Raw genomic sequence first — 16,644 nt, 5'->3', positions numbered from 1 at the left:
ACCTAGCACCCCAACTTTTACAGCTGCCACCTGTGGGACTGGCTTCTAAATCACCTAGCTCTGGGAGCTGATGGTCTTCAGCATTTGTTAGTCTCCCAGGACCACAGAGAACAAAGAGATGGCTTTAAATAGGCACACAAGCACTCCCAGCAGCTCTTCCCCTTGGCTAGGGACAGAGAGCAGACAAAAGCACCCACTTACTAGTTTCTCTCTAAAAGGGGCTAGACTGTGTAGCTAACATTCCAACTTGCCCAGCTGCTGCCTGCAAGTTAGGATTCTTTTTTTTTTTAATCATTTTTTAAAATTTATTTTCAACATGACAGTATTCATTGTTTTTGTACCACACCCAGTGCTCCATGCAGTCCATGCCCTCTCTAATACCCACCACCTGGTTCCCCCAACCGCAACCCCCCCACCTCTTCAAACCCTTCAGATTGTTTTTCAGAGTCTACAGTCTCTCATTGTTCACCTCCCCTTCAATTTCCCCCAACTCCCTTCTCCTAACTCCTCATGTCCTCCATGCTATTTGTTATGTTCCACAAATAAGTGAAACCATATGATAATTGACTCTCTCTGCTTGACTTATTTCACTCAGCATAATCTCTTCCAGTCCCATCCATGTTGCTACAAAAGTTGGGTATTCATCCTTTCTGATGGAGGCATAATACTCCATAGTGTATATGGACCACATCATCCTTATCCATTCATCCGTTGAAGGGCATCTTGGTTCTTTCCAAGTAAGGATTCTAATTATCTTGCATCTAGGAGCTGATGGGGCAGGCACTTTGTAGTACGCCAAGAGCCTGAACAGGTGTGTGCACTTCTCCTTTGCCTTCAGAGCACTGATGAAACTTGGTATAACCTAATCTCTCAGGGCCCACTAAGAACAAACATGGCAGTTTGGACAAGCACAAAGTTTGGAGAGGCACCCATATCTTTAGCTGGGCTGATTGGCAAGGGTTATCTCCTACAAGCTTCTACAAGTTCAGTCTGTTAAGACTAGGAGAGATAGCTGTTTTAATGTAATGCATAGAAAACAATTCAAAGAGCCAAGGAAAATGAAGAACATGAAATAAAAGAACAAACAAAGAACAAGATAAATCTCTGGAAACTGACCCTAATGGGAGGCAGAGAAATGATTTACCTGACAAAGAATTCAAAATAATGGTCATAAAGATGCTCACTGAGGTGAGGAGAGCAAAAAGTGAGAATTTCAACAGAGAGAGAAAATATTAAAAAGTATGAAACATAAATCATAGAAGTGAAGAATCCAATAATTGAACTGAAAATTCAATTACAGAGATCAACATCAGACCAAATGAAATGCAAGAAAGGATCAGTGAACTCAAAGACAAGCCAGGGGAAATCATCCAGAGGAAAAAAAAAGAATGAAAAAGAGGAATGATAATTTAAGGGATTTATGGGATACCACCAAGTGTATCAATATTTGCACTATGGGAGTCCAAGTAAACAAAAAGAGAGAAAAGGGACAGAAAGTGTACTCAAGGAAATAATGGCTAGCCTTTCTATGCAAGCCAAAGAGGAGACATGGTCATAATTTAAAGGAAAACTTTCATAATATCTGGATCCCTTGATGTCCTTCAAATGAAGAAAGAGGGTGCAGCACCAACCTTGACTTCCCAATGGAGTGGAACATCTACAAAAGAAAAGTGATAGCATCTATATCATAAATCTGAAGAGAACCTGAGATATTCCTACTGATAGCTCATGCCATTGCTGCCACCGAACACCTGGCTGATGTCAGTGTCTTACACTCTAGGAATACTGGCCAACAAGCTGAGCTGAAGTTTGCTCCTGCCTCTGAGAGCTTTTCCCCTAAGGTCAGGGAAACGACAGGGATGTCCACTCTCACCACCGCTGTTCAACATAGCACTAGAAGTCCTATCCTCAGCAACCAGAGAACGGAAAGAAAGAAAAGGCATCCAAATTGGCAAAGAAAGGAAACTGTCATTCTTCAAAGATGGCATGATACTCCGCTCAAAAATTGCTGGATCTCATACAGGAATTCAGCAATGTGGCAGGATATAAAAACAATGCACAGAAATCAGTTGCATTTCTATACACTAACAATGTCACTGAAGAAAGAGAAATTAAGAAACTGATACTATTTATAATTGTACCAAAATCTATAAGATACCTAGGAATAAATTTAATCAAAGAAGTAAAGGATCTGTACTCTGAAAATTATAGAACACTTATGAAAGAAATTAAGGAAGACACAAAGAAAAGGAAAAATGTTCCATGCTCATAGGCTGGAAGAACAAATATTGTTAAAATGTCTATGCTACCCAAAGCAATCTACACATTCAATGCAATTCCTATCAATACCATCAACATTTTTCACAGAGCTGTAACAAACAACCCTAAAATTATATGGAAGCAGAAAAAACCCTGAATAGCCAAAGAAATGTTAAAAAAGAAAACCAAAGCTGGAGGCATTACAATTCTGGACTTCAAGCTGTATTACATAGCTGTGATCATCAAGACAGTATGGTACTGGCACAAAAACAAACATACAGGGGTTGCGTGGGTGGCTCAGTGGGTTAAGCCTCTGCCTTCGGCTCAGGTCATGATCTCAGGGTCCTGGGATTGAGCCCCGCATTGGGCTCTCTGCTCAGTGGGGAGCCTGTTTCCCCCTCTCTCTCCGCCTGCCTCTCTGCCTACTTGTGATCTCTCTCTGTGTGTCAAATAAATAAATAAATAAAAATCTTAAAAAATAAAAACAAAAACAAACAAACATATAGATCAACAGAACAGAATAGAGAACCCGGAAATGGACCCTCAACTCTCTGGTCAACAAATCTTTGACAAAGCAGGAAAAAATACCCAATGGAAAAAAGACAGTCTCTTCAATAAAGAGAAGATGTGTTGATTAGTTTGCCTAAAGTAACTATATATATGTTGTACACCTTTATTATAGATATACCATCATGTTGCACACCTTTATTATATAAAATTTTTCTTTAAAAAGTTATGCAACCTCACTTATAATAAGAGAAAAATTAAAGCTACACCAAAGTGCCATTTGAAAAAAATCTACCAGATTGGCAAAAATCCCCAAGAGTTGATCATATACTCTGTTGTGGATGGTTTAGAGAAATAGGCATTTGCAAAAATTGCTTGTGTAGTACAAATTTGTATAATCATAAATGGAAAGCATTCTGGCAAGATCCTAAAGATTGTGTGTAATATGTTACATTTTGTGTAATGAAACAGAAGATAGATTATTATGTTTTATTAAATATGCATAAAGTGTATGTAGTGTGATAAAAGTGGTTATCTTTTTCTGTGGGAAGGGATGAAAGAAAGGTGGGTAGGAAAGGGAATTAAACTTATTTGTATACCTTTTTATATTGTTTTGATTTATGGTTCATTTGAAGGAATACCTTCTTTTCTCAGAGAGCTCCTGTTGCTATATATTTTAAACTTCTTACTGCTTTCCCCCATTTATACAAACATGCTTTAGTTACTAGTTACTAGAAATTATGATACTTTGTTCATTTTCTAAAACTCTGGGTGTCACTCTTTTTCCTCTTTTGACAGCTGCCTTTCTTTTATGTTTTGTCCACAATCAGTATTTCCCCATCCTCACCTGTGTGTCAACCTACTGCTTCAGATTTCGATGATGTCCAGTGTATACTATTCAGGTCTACCTGCCTGACATTTGTGTTTTATTTCCTTCTTGACATCTTCTCTTCATGCAGATTGTGCAATAAAACTTTATCCAGATTTTCCTCCTATTTCACTAATCCCACCCAATATTTTCTTCAGTTATTCTATTTTAGAAATGTTGTTAGTCCTCAGGATTCATCCCCTATCTCTCTTCTCATTATTATACATACTCCCAATAGATTATCTTATCTATCCATTTCAAATTTCACTTGTACTTTGATGAATCCCAAATTTATATCTCTACATCAATTCATAGATTCCAACTGCCTGTTGGTTGTTCTCTCATAGGTATGTGTCATAGGTATCTTATACTCAACATATCCTATTTCAAACACACTCAGTTCCTGTGTTTACTATATTGGTAAGTGGAACTTTCACCTATTCACTGGATCATGATAGAAATCTGGGCCATATCTTAAGATAATTTGTTTTCCTTATAACCCACATCCAAATGGAAACCAAACCCTGTCAATTTGACTTCCTTAACATCTTTCACAATTACTTTTTCTAATAATTTTTTCATACCAAAATCTTAATTGTGTCATGGTAGCTTAAGTGAAATAACTACTCTTCCTGTTTCTAATTTGGCCTGTTAAAGATACTCATACTTTGTCTCAAACAGAAAGAATAGTTGCCTTTTCCCAAACTCAATATGTTATCATAACTATTGCTGTCCCTGCATTCTGTTACTTTTGAGGAAAGAGTATGTATATATGTATACACACACACACACACACACACACACACACACACACACATGCACTTCTAAGTTCCCTTTCATGTCTCCCACCTACTTGCCCAGTTGCCTCCTCCTTTAGGGTACCAACTCAGTGATTAGTAACAGAAATACCTTTCTGATATTTTTGTTAATGTTAAAGCCATCAATCAACACAGCTCCAGATGTTGTGGTCTCCTCTCCAGTCAATATTTTGAAGGTAGTGGTTTTCCCAGCTCCACTTAATCCAAGTAATCCAAAGGACTCAGATTTCTGGACTACAAGGGAGATGTTTCTTACAGCCTTTACTACTGGGCACTTATAATAAACCTGAGAAAATAAGGGAAAAAACCCATAGTGTACTGGAGCACTGATTATGGGCCAACTACAACCATAACCTCAAATCCCTATAGACTGGTACCTGTGACAGTTTCACTCTTCCACTCTCAGCCTTCTATTTTACCAGATATATACAGATCCCATAGAACTAAGAGATTAGTAGATTAGATTAGTAGTACTCTACTAATAGATTAGTAGTACTATCAATAGATTCTTGCCAGGGATGGTGGGCTACAGTTCAGGACAATGTTGATTATTGAATGACATTACCTTTGTAAGTTCTTTCAAAACCAGTGGGATATTCTTTAACTTGGGAGGCAGTGCCAGGGCTCTGTTCTCTTCATTTTTTACATCTTCATCCTCATAGTCCTTGACCACTTGACAGGACACTGCAGCCTACATTTTTAAGACAAAAATCACAGATAAGAATACACTTTAAGTATCTGGTTTAAACGAAAGACGTTCTGAATGCTGGCCCAAGGAAGTAATATCAAAGATGTCAGAAAATGTTTGCTTAATTTCCAAGAACATTCCTACCAATTTCCTGAACTTTCATGCACTAAGTTTATTCTTGACGTGCTTAGATTTCAAGAGCAAGTGTTTCTAGAGCTGTGAGTAAGTAGTATGTTCTTGCCAATAACATGGATACTTCATGGAAAACAAAAGCCACACTGGTACTAATATTGTTGTTTAGTGTGATTTGTTACAAATAAAATATGTGGAAGACACCATGAGATCCAATTTTTAAAAAAGAATGAATTTTTTTTTTAAAGGAAATACCCTCTATAGGTGAAGTCAGAGCTTGAATAAGTAGGGATTCATTGAAAGAGTGAAGATGTGGTGGGGAAGAAAGAACGCTGCCATCAGCAGTGGGAGCTCAGTGAGAGATAAGTAGCAATGAACCAACAGGGCATGTTTTGTGAATAGTAATTTGTAGTGTTTGAGCACAACTTTGTTGTTGTTGTTGTTGTTGTTTTTGAATTGTCTATTTTTGCATCAAGTGCTCATTTGATCGTACTTCATTAAGGAAGAATGTAGGGGGGGAATATATTTAGCTCAGTAAACATGCTAGTCAGAAGAGTGACTAGAGAGCTGCTTTAAGTGTTTTTCTCTTTTCCAGTCTAAAAACTGGATGTACAGGAGCAGTCAAAATGAACATCTTTTCCTTACTTTTGATCTTAGGGGGGAAACATTCACTCTTTCATCATCATGTTTGCTATAGTCTATCTAAGTGGACCCCACTTATCAGGTTGAAATGTTTCCTTTCTTTCCTTGGTTAGCAGTTTTTTGAAAAATCACAGATGGATGTTGAATGTTGTCAAATGCTTTTTATGCAATAATTGGCATGAACATGTGGTTTTTCTTCTTGAGACTATTGACCTTGTGGCTAATATTCATTTTCAAATATTAAACTAGCTTTACATTCATGGAATAAACCCCATTTGTTCACAGTTTATTCTTCCTTCGATATATTCTTGGGTTCTATTATGAATATTTTGTTGAGAATTTATGTGTCTGTGTTCTTGAGGGATACTGTTTTTTTCTAATTTCTCCATTTTGGTATTAGAGTAATGACAGTTTCACAAAATGAGTTGGAAAATGTTCTCACTTCTTCTTTCTGGAGGAAAGAATGCATAATTGATGCTGTTTCTTTAATTTTTTTGATAGAATTTGTAAGTGAAATTATACAGGCTTAGCATTTTCTTTTTTGGAGGTTTTATACTATGCAAATAATGTCTTTAATTGAAATAAAACTATTTAGTTTCTTTATTCTTGAGTGAGTTTTGATAAGGTTGGGTCTTTCTAGGAATTGTTCTATTTCATCTAAGGTAACAAATTTATGACATAGGCTGGATTTTAATTTCTGTGGTATCCATAGTGAAATCTTTTCATTTGTCCTCACACTGACAATATGTTTCTATTGTTTCTATTTCATGATTGCTCTGGCTATAGATTTATCAATTATAATCATTTTTAAAAATTAGTTTTTGGTTGCATTCATTAATTTTTCTCAATTACTCTTCTGTTTTCAGTTTTATTTTTTATTTTTATTTACTTCTGCCTGCTCTGAGTATATTTTGCTTCTTTTCCTTTTATTGAGGTGGAAGTTTCAATTATTAACCTGGGACTTTTTTTTTTTTTTTTTTTAGTTTCAGAGGTAGAATTTAGTTATTTGTCAGTTGCATGTAACACCCAGTGCTCATTTCATCAACTGCCCTCTTTAATGCCCATCACCCAATTATCCCTTCCCTCCAACCATCTCCTCTCCAGCAATCCTCAGTTTATTTCTTAGAATTCAGCATCTCTTATGGGTTAACTCTCTTTCAGAATGGCTAAAATTAACAACTCAGGAAACAACAGATATTGGCGAGGATGTGGAGAAAGGGGAACGCTCTTACACTGTTTGGGGGAATGCAAACTGTTGCAGCCACTCTTGAAGAGAGTATGGAGGTTCCTCAAAAACTTAAAAATAGAGGGGCGCCTGGGTGGCTCAGTGGGTTAAAGCCTCTGCTCTCGGCTCAGGTCATGGTCCCAGGGTCCTGGGATCGAGTCCTCCATCGGGCTCTCTGCTCAGTGGGGAGCCTGCTTCCCTTCCTCTCTCTCTACCTGCCTCTCTGCCTATTTGTAATCTCTGTCTGTCAAATAAATAAATAAAATCTTAAAAAAAAAACAACTTAAAAATAGAGCTACCCTAGACCCCACTGTTGCACTACTAGGTATTTATCCAGAGGATACAAACAATGATTTGAAGGGACACCTGCACCCCAATGTTTATAGCAGCAATGTTCACAATAGTCAATATATGGAAGAATCCCAGATATCCATCAGCAGATATATCACATATATTATATATATATAACTTTATGTATAAATATATATATATATATACCGAGCTCCCACTGCTGATGGCAGTGTTCTATCTATCTATCTATCTATATAGGAATACTATGCAGCCATCAAAATGTATGATGAGCTCCCACTGCTGGTGGCAGCATTCTTTTTATATATATATATATATATATATATATATATATAGAGAGAGAGAGAGAGAGAGAGAGAGAGAGAGAGAGAAGATGCCATATATATGTAATGGAGTACTATGCAGCCATCAAAAAACATGAAATCTTGCCATTTTCAACGACATGAATAGAACTAGAGGGTATTATGCTAAGTGAAATAAGTCAGTCAGGAAGACTAATACCTTAGGATTTCCCTTGTATGTGGAATTTGAGAAACAAAACAGATGAACATAGGAGAAGGGAATAAAAAATAAAATGGGACATTTTTTCATGAATAATATAAGCATTTAATACTTTAAATTTCTAGGGGCACCTAGGTGGCTCAGTGAGTTAAACCTCTGCCTTTGGCTCAGGTCATGATCTCAGGGTCCTGGAATCAAGCACCGCATAGAGCTCTCTGCTCAGCAGGGAGCCTGCTTCCCCTCTCTCTCTCTGCCTGCCTCTCTGCCTACTTGTGATCTCTGTCAAATCAATAAATAAAATCCTTAAAAAATACTTTAAATTTCTATTAAAACACTGCTTTAGTCACATCCCACAAATTTTGGTATGTTGTATTTTCATTTTCATTCAGTTCAAAGTATTTCCTAATTTCCTCTGCAATTTCCTTTTTGATGAATGGGTTCCAGAGATGTGTGTTGCTTAATTTCCCAATGTTTATAGAGGTTTTCCCATTATATTTCTGTTATTCATTTATAGTCAAATTTAATGATGATCAGAAAACACTGCATTTCTATTATTTTAAAATTGTGACTGATGTATTTTGGTTGATGGTTCCATATGTACTACTCTTATTATGGGTTATGTTCTATAAATGCCAATTAGATTTATTCGGTAGATAGTGTCTTACAGTTCTTCACTGATTTTCTGTCTTTGTGTTCTACTGATTAGTGAGGGGGTATTTAGTAGATTATGAAAGCTGTGAATGAGAACATGCTGTTTTGCAGGGGAGGCCTCCAAATTTTCTTTGCCTGAAAAGGGAGTATGAATTCTTAACAGAGAGGAGTATGTCACTTCTTCTTCTTTTTTAAAAAGATTTTATTTATTTATTTGACAGAGAGAGAGATCACAAGTAGGCATAGAGGCAGGCAGAGAGAGAGGAAGAAACAGGCTCCCCGCTGAGCAGAGAGCCCGACATGGGGCTCGATCCCAGGACCCCAAGATCATGACCTGAGCTGAAGGCAGAGGTTTAACCCACTGAGCCACCCAGGTGCCCAGTGTGTCACTTCTTTAGACTCAGATTGTTTAGGGAAATCTGGGAATTTAAGATTTTTGGGTCATTAACTCAGATGTCCCTATTCCATGTATCAGGGTCCCATTCCTTTCTAACAAGAGTTGTGATCTTGGCATAACAGATCTGCCTTGATTGATAGTTTGATGTTCCTGAAGCTCATCAAATCTGAAAATTGGACATTGATCCCAGTACTCACTTTGCACTTCCACTGAAGGAAATAAGGGGTCCATTATATGTGATCAATGAAGCCCTTTCACTTTCACAGTGAAAGTGAAAAAGGAGGCTTTCAGTCTCCCACTAGTAATTCCTGGCCTTTTATTTTCTAAACCAAAGAGCTTAGCGATAGTCTCACAATTCCATTGTTTTAATGTGTGCTATTTTCCCCATATTTCTTGATTCTCTGATATACACATCAATCAGTGCATTCTCTTGACATATCATCCCAATTCAGCACTGGTGAAAAATTTAACAACTAGACTACTACTTTGTGTCAGAGGAAATCTGTTTCCTTTGCTACCAGTAACATGGACCTCATTGACAGCTGAGTTGGGGAATCAACTAGTCCAAAAACCCCATCTTATTATATACTTTCTTAGAACTCTCCTGGAACTAACTTGCAGGTAGAGTTCCCTTGGGACCAAAACCTGTGAAAGGAGAGGAAGGAATCGGGAGTAGGCAGAGGGAGAAGTTAAGCTGTGATGCAGGCCAAATGATATTCTCAGTTGACCCCATGGAAAGCCTTGAAGTTGTTTGAGAGGCATTGAGAACACCAAGCATTTTGCTCTTGTATCTATGATTGGATGCTGGCCATCTGGGAAGAAGTGTCACCTTGGGAGATAAGAATTTTTATAGATGAAGCAATCCATAAAGATAATGACAAGCAGGGGCGCCTGGGTGGCTCAGTAGGTTAAAGCCTCTGCCTTCGGCTCAGGTCATGATCCCAGGGTCCTGGGATCAAGCCCCGCATCGGGCTCTCTGCTCAGCAGGAAGCCTGCTTCCCTCCTCTCTCTCTGCCTGCCTCTCTGCCTACTTGTGATCTCTGTCAAATAAATAAATAAAATCTTTAAAAAAAAAAAAAAGATAATGACAAGTGAAGGTTGTCTGAAGATAGTCCTCCCAAAAGTTAAAGGGAACAACTTCTTCATTGCAGGGGCATCTAGGCTAAGAACCATATGATCATTTCACAAGATGCATAAAAAAGCATTTGACAAAGAACAACACTCATTCATGATAAAAAAAAAATCTCAACAAAGTAGGGTTATAGGGAACATACCTCAATACAATAAAGGCCATCTATGAAAAACCCACAGCTGATATCATCCTCTATGGTCAGGAACAAGACAGAGATGTTCATTCTCATCACTGTTATTTAATGTAGTACTGGAAGTCCTAGCCATGGCATTCAGACAACAACAACAAGAAGAACGACAATGACGACAAAATAAAAGGCATCCAAATCAGCAAGGAAGAAGTCAAACTTTCTCTATTTTCAGACAACATGATCCTCAATGTAGAAAACAATGTAGAAAGATTCCACCAAAAAGATTTATTGGAACTGATACATGAATTCAGTAAAGTTTCAGTATACAAAATCAACATACAGGAATCTGTTGTATTTCTATACACTAATAATGAAGCAGTAGAAAGAGAAATTAAGGAATCAATCTCATTTACAATTGTACAAAAAACAAGATACTTAGGGATAAATCTAACCAAAGGAGTAAAAGATCTGTACTCTGAAAACTATAAAACACTGATGAAAGAAATTGAAAATTATATAAAGAATTGGAAAGACATTCCATGCTCATGGATTAGAAGAAAAAATACTGTTAAAAATGTCCATGTTACACAAAGCAATCTACATATTCAATGTAATACCTATCTAAATACTAACAGAATTTTTTTTTTGCAGAGCTAAAATTTGTTTAGAACCACAAAAGACCCTGAATAGCCAAAGCAGCCTTGAAAAAGTGAAGCAAAGCTGGAGGCATCATAATTCCAGACTTCAATTTATATTACAAAGCTGTAGAGATCTGAAGAGTATTGTACTAGCATGAAAATAGATACAAGGGTCAATGGAACAGAATAGAAAACCCAGAAATGATCCCACAACTATATGGTCAATTAATTCTCTGACAAAGCAGGAAAGACTATCCACAGGGAAAAAGACAGTCTCTTCAGCAAATGGTGTTGAGAAAACTGGACAGCAACATGCAGAAGAATGAAACTGGACCACTTTCTTATACCACACACAAAAATAAATTCAAAATGGATTCGAGATCTAAATTTGAGACAGGATAAAAATCCTAGGGGAGAATACAGGCAGTAACCTCCTTGACATTGGCTGTAGTAACTTCCTTCTAGATATGTCTCCTGAGGCAAGGGAAACAAAAGCGAAGATAAACTATTAGAACTTCATCAAAATAAAAACTTCTGCACAGTGAAGGAAACAATCAACAAAACTAAAAGGCAGACTATGGAGTGGGAGAAGAGATGAAGTGAAATGAAAATGATGTATTTTTTTTCAGAGAGTGTGTGTGTGCAAAGAGGGGAGGGGCAGAGAGAGAGAATCTTTTAAATTTTATTTACTTATTTTAGAGAGAGAACATATATATATATATGTTTATATATATATATATATATATATGTTTCAGTTAGCCATTATACATCAAAAGTTATATGATGATAAGTGATATATATATAAGTTGTATATATATTTCAGTTAGCCATCATATCATACATCATAAGTTTTTGTTGTAGAGTTCAAAAATTCATTAGCTGCCTATAACACCCAGTGCTCATCCCAAAACATACTATTCTTAATACCCACCACCACATAACTTTTAAGAAATCAATTCCATAATTATAACCAAATACATCTCAAAGACAGTAAGTGCACAAGGCAGTGCTTTCTATCATAGTCAACCGAACTAAAATGAGGCTTATGATTCAAATTAGTTCCAGTTAGATCTTGACATAACTGTGTGATATTTTCATTATCAAGTAATAGAGGTAAGAATATGTAGATTCATACATTTTGGCCTAATAATGAGCTTTCTTTGAATTGTATCTAAAGTCTACGTTAGTTACTCACCTTCATGCCTTTTGTGAATAGGTTGTGGACATTAGATAAAATTTTATGAGAGATAAAGTTTTGCAGGCTCCAGGATGTAGTCTCCACACACAAAAGCAAGAGGAGATAAAATAAGCCCAAGACAGCCAATGCAGTCAAATACTTTGCAATCCCATGTGTTCCAAAATTATAGACACTCTTCTCAGTAGCTGAGGATGATAAAAAACAAATAGCCTTACTTTAAAAACTGATACAAAGTCTAAGGTGACACCAAAGTTAAGAAATATAGGGTCAAATGAATTTTAAGTTAGATTTAAGGAAGTATAGAATATGGGAAATAATTATCTTAATATTTTATTAATTTATCTTTCTGGATATTTATGTTTTTTATAAAAGTTCTTCTGCCAGTGATTTTTTTCCTCTAGTTTTTACCAGGACAACATAACCACATATTCAATGAATTTTAAAGAGTGAGCCTCCATGAAAACAATGCTTAGTAATTAAAGAAAGCAAACAAAATAAAGGTATTTGTGGCATACCTAGGTCATGCCAAACAATTAAAGTCCTTTAAAGTAAGAAAAACCTTTATTATATAAATAGGTAAAAATTTTAAGTAAAAAAAGAATATGATGGCAATAATTGTAAGGAAGAAAACAAATAGTTGAAATGTAAATGGAAAATAGCTTATAGTTTTTGGCCTTACTACAGAGAAAATTAGCTAATACAAATGGCTAAATTCTACATGTCCAAATAGCAGACATCTCTGAAATGTGAGATAAATTACTCTTTTTTATCAGAATTGTGTTTTCTGATTTGTACCAATATGAAGAAATGCAATTTGTTTTATTTTAACAAAATACACATAAAACTTACCTTTTTAAAGTGTATAATTCAACGGCACTTAATATTTTCACAATGTTGTATAGCAATTACCACTACCTAGATCCATAACATTTTAATTACCCCAAAAGAAAACCCAGTATCTATGAAACAGTCATTATTAACCCCCTCCCCCTAACCACTGGTAACCACTAATCTGTCTCTATGGATTTGCCTATTTCAAACATTAAATATAAATGGAATCATAGAGTAAGTGGCCTTTTGTATCTGGCTCTTTTCACTTAGCGTAATGTTCTGAAGGCTCACCCATGTTGTAACACCTGCCTGTAATTCATTTCTCTTTATTGTTGAATATTACTCCATTGGTACGGATATACCACATTTTGTTATCCACTTATCAGAGCATGAACATCTGGATTGCTTCCAATTTTTCTGAGAAAAAACCATTATGAATAATGCTGCTCTGAGTATTTGTGTACAAGTTCTTGTTTAAATACTTCTTTTCAGTTCTTTTGGATATATATTCAGGGGTGGAATTGTTGGGTCATATGGTAATTCTATGTTTAACTTTCTGAGGGACCACCAAACTGTTTTCCACAGCAGCTGCAACATTTTACATTCATACCAGCAATATATGAGAGTAAGAACTTCTCCACATTCTCCCCAAACCTTTGATATTTTTCATTTTTTTATTATGGCCATCCACATGGGTAAGAAGTGATGTCCTACTATGCTTTTCTTATTGAATACATTTGACATTTAACATTGTGTAAGTTTAAGGTGTTATAGCATGCTATTTCAAAAAATTTATGGATTAGAATGTGATTGCCAATGTAGTAATATTGATTACATTACATAATTATAGTACAATATTATTATCTATGTTTATCATATTGTGCATTAGAGCTCTATGGTTTATTTAGTACTCATTATAAGTTTGTAACTTTAAACACCATCACTCTTAACAACTGTCCTCTACTCCCAGTTAACCAAAATTTTACCGTTTTTTTACAGGTTTAAGTTTCTTAGATTCTAGATATAAGTGATACCATACAGTACTTGTTTCCGTCTAACTAATCTTGTTTAGCATAATTTGCTTATTTCACCCATGTTGTCTCAAATGGAAGAGCATCTTCTGTTTCCATGGCTGAATATCATTCCATTGTGTTTATGTACCATATTGTTTTTCTACCCATTCATCCACTGGTGGGCATTTGGGTTGTTTCCATATCTTGGCTGCTGTGAATAATGCTGCGATATATGCATGGCAGTGGGTTTATCTTGTCAAAAGCCTGTTTTCATTTCCTTTGGGCATCTACTTAGAATAGGAATTGCTGGATTATGTGGTAGATGTATTTTCTAGCTTTTCGAGGAATCTCCATATTATTTTCCATAGTGGTTGGGGTAATTTAAGTTTCCACCAACAATGTATAAAAGTCCCCTTTTCACCACATCCTTGTCAGCACCTATCATCTACTGTCTTCTTGATTTCAGCCATTCTAATAGGTGTTAGATATCTAGATAGGTATTCTAATAGGTATAGATATCTAATAGGAAGTGATAGCTCATTGTGATTTTGATTTGCATTTCGTTGATGACTATCGATGTTGAGTATCTATTCATGTGCCTGTTGGCCATTTTGATGTTCTTTTTACAAAGATGTCTATTTAGTTCTACTGCCTATTTTTTTTATTTTTTAAATTATGTTCAATTAGCCAACATATACTAGTACATCATTAGTTTTCGATGTAGTGTTCAAAGATTCATTAGTTGTGCACAACACCCAGTGCTCATCACAATATATGCCTTCCTTAACACCCATTACCCAGTCACCCCATCCCCCCCCCCCCCTTCTGCAGCCCTCAGTTTGTTTCCCAGAGTCCAGAGTCTTTCATGGTTTGTTTTCCTCTCTGACTTTTTCCCATTCAGTCTTCCCTCCCTTCCCCTATGGTTCTCTGCCCATTTTTAAACTGGATCATTTTTGTTATTAAGTTGACCTCATTCCTTATCTATTTTGAATATTAACCTGTTACGTGATATATGGTTTGCAAACATTTTCTCCCATTTTCTGGGTTGTTTTTTCATTTTGTGATATAGTTTTATAGTATAATTGCCAAATACTGTGACCATACACAGTAACACTAAGTAAAGCAAAGGCAGAATCAAATTATACAAAGAATATCTGAAATGAACAAAATAGAAATTTTTTAAAACTTAAATTTAAACTATAATATTAAATTACATATAAAGAACCTAATTAGATATATACCTTTGTTAAGACTTTATTCTAAATAGAAGAGAGGTAAATATTCACTTAGAAATTTGAAAGAGGACAAGAAAATTTTAAATGTTACAATTAACAAAATAGAAATTAAAAAGTTAAAAAGAGAGAATAAAAATAAAGGCTGATTTCTGAAAATGATGTATATTTATATAAGCCTTTGGTGATCAAGTGTAATAAAATATATGGGAACCCCTCCCCCCAAGTATACTATATTAGGAAGAGGAAAATAGATAGGACTTACAGAAGAGAATAAAATAACTATATTCAATTTTATGTCAGTGACTGGAAATCAGAATAATTTTTTTGCAAAACTCATATTTTATAGCAACTTTTTAAAAAGAAAATATAGATTTTTTAAAATTCCGGTTAGTTATCATACAGTATAATATTAGTTTCAGGTCTACAATATAGTGATTCAACACTTCCATACAACATCTGGTGCTTATCACAACTGCATTCCTTAATCTCCCTCACCTACATTACCCATTCCTCCATCACCTTCCCTCGGGTAACCATCACTTTGTTCTTTATAGTTAATACTCTGCTTCTTGGTTTGTCTCTGCCTCTCTTCCCCCTGCCCCCATGTTCTTTTGTTTTGTTTCTTAAATTCTACATATGTATGAAATCATGTGGCTTTTGCCTTTCTCTGGCTGACTTATTTTGCTTAGCATACTACTCTTTAGCTCCATCCATGTCACTGCAAATGGCAAGGTTTCATATATATAACTCAGCTATATATATATATATATATATATATATATATACACACACACACACACACACACACACACACACACACACACACACCATATCTTCTTTATCCATTCATCAGTCAACGGACATTTGGGCTCTTTACATAGTTTGGCTATTGTAGATAATGCTGCTATAAATATTGGGGTGCATGTATCCCATCAAATCAGAATTTTTGTATTCTTTCGGTAAATAACTAGTAATACCATTGCTGGATCATAGGGTAGGTCTATTTAATTTTTTGAGGAACCTCTATACTGTTCTTCAGAGTGGCTTCAGCAGTTTGGATTCCCATCAACAGTGTAAGAGGGTTCCCCTATCTCCACATCCTCACCAACACTTGTTGATTCTTGTATGGTTGATTTTAGCCATTCTAACAGGTGTGAGGTGATAGCTCACTGTGGTTTTGATTTGTGTTTCCCTGATAATTAGTGATATTGAGTATCTTTTCATATCTGTTGGCCCTCTGGATGTCCTCTTTGGAAAAATGTCTATTCATGTTTTCTGTGCATTTTTAATTGGATCATTCTTTTTTCAGGTGTTGAGTTTTATAAGTTCTTTGTGTATTTAAAATACTAACCCTTTATCTGGTTTGTCATTTGCAAATATCTTCTCCCACTCCGTAGTTTGCCTTTTAGTTTTATTGATTGTTTCCTTCACTGTGCAGAAGTTTTCTTTTTCTTTTTCTTTTTTTCTTTT

General features: G+C 35.7%; 1 protein-coding gene across 1 annotated transcript in view; it reads right to left on the bottom strand.

Annotated features, from left to right (window-relative positions):
* Positions 1-16,644, bottom strand: part of LOC111146327 (ATP-binding cassette sub-family A member 3-like) — a 195,964-nt gene that overhangs the window by 18,180 nt on the left and 161,140 nt on the right. The window contains exons 23-25 of the mRNA XM_022501838.1: positions 12,093-12,280; positions 5,018-5,143; positions 4,544-4,738 (exon numbers count right to left, since the gene is read on the bottom strand). Of these exons, the coding sequence (XP_022357546.1) occupies positions 4,544-4,738; positions 5,018-5,143; positions 12,093-12,280 (509 nt within the window). The remainder of the gene's footprint in view (positions 1-4,543; positions 4,739-5,017; positions 5,144-12,092; positions 12,281-16,644) is intronic.

Source organism: Enhydra lutris, unplaced genomic scaffold, assembly GCF_002288905.1.
Source record: "Enhydra lutris kenyoni isolate GAN:26980312 unplaced genomic scaffold, ASM228890v2 scaffoldscaffold13, whole genome shotgun sequence".
NCBI classification, from domain to species: domain Eukaryota; kingdom Metazoa; phylum Chordata; class Mammalia; order Carnivora; family Mustelidae; genus Enhydra; species Enhydra lutris.
This window is presented reverse-complemented; position numbering and strand designations above follow the sequence as displayed.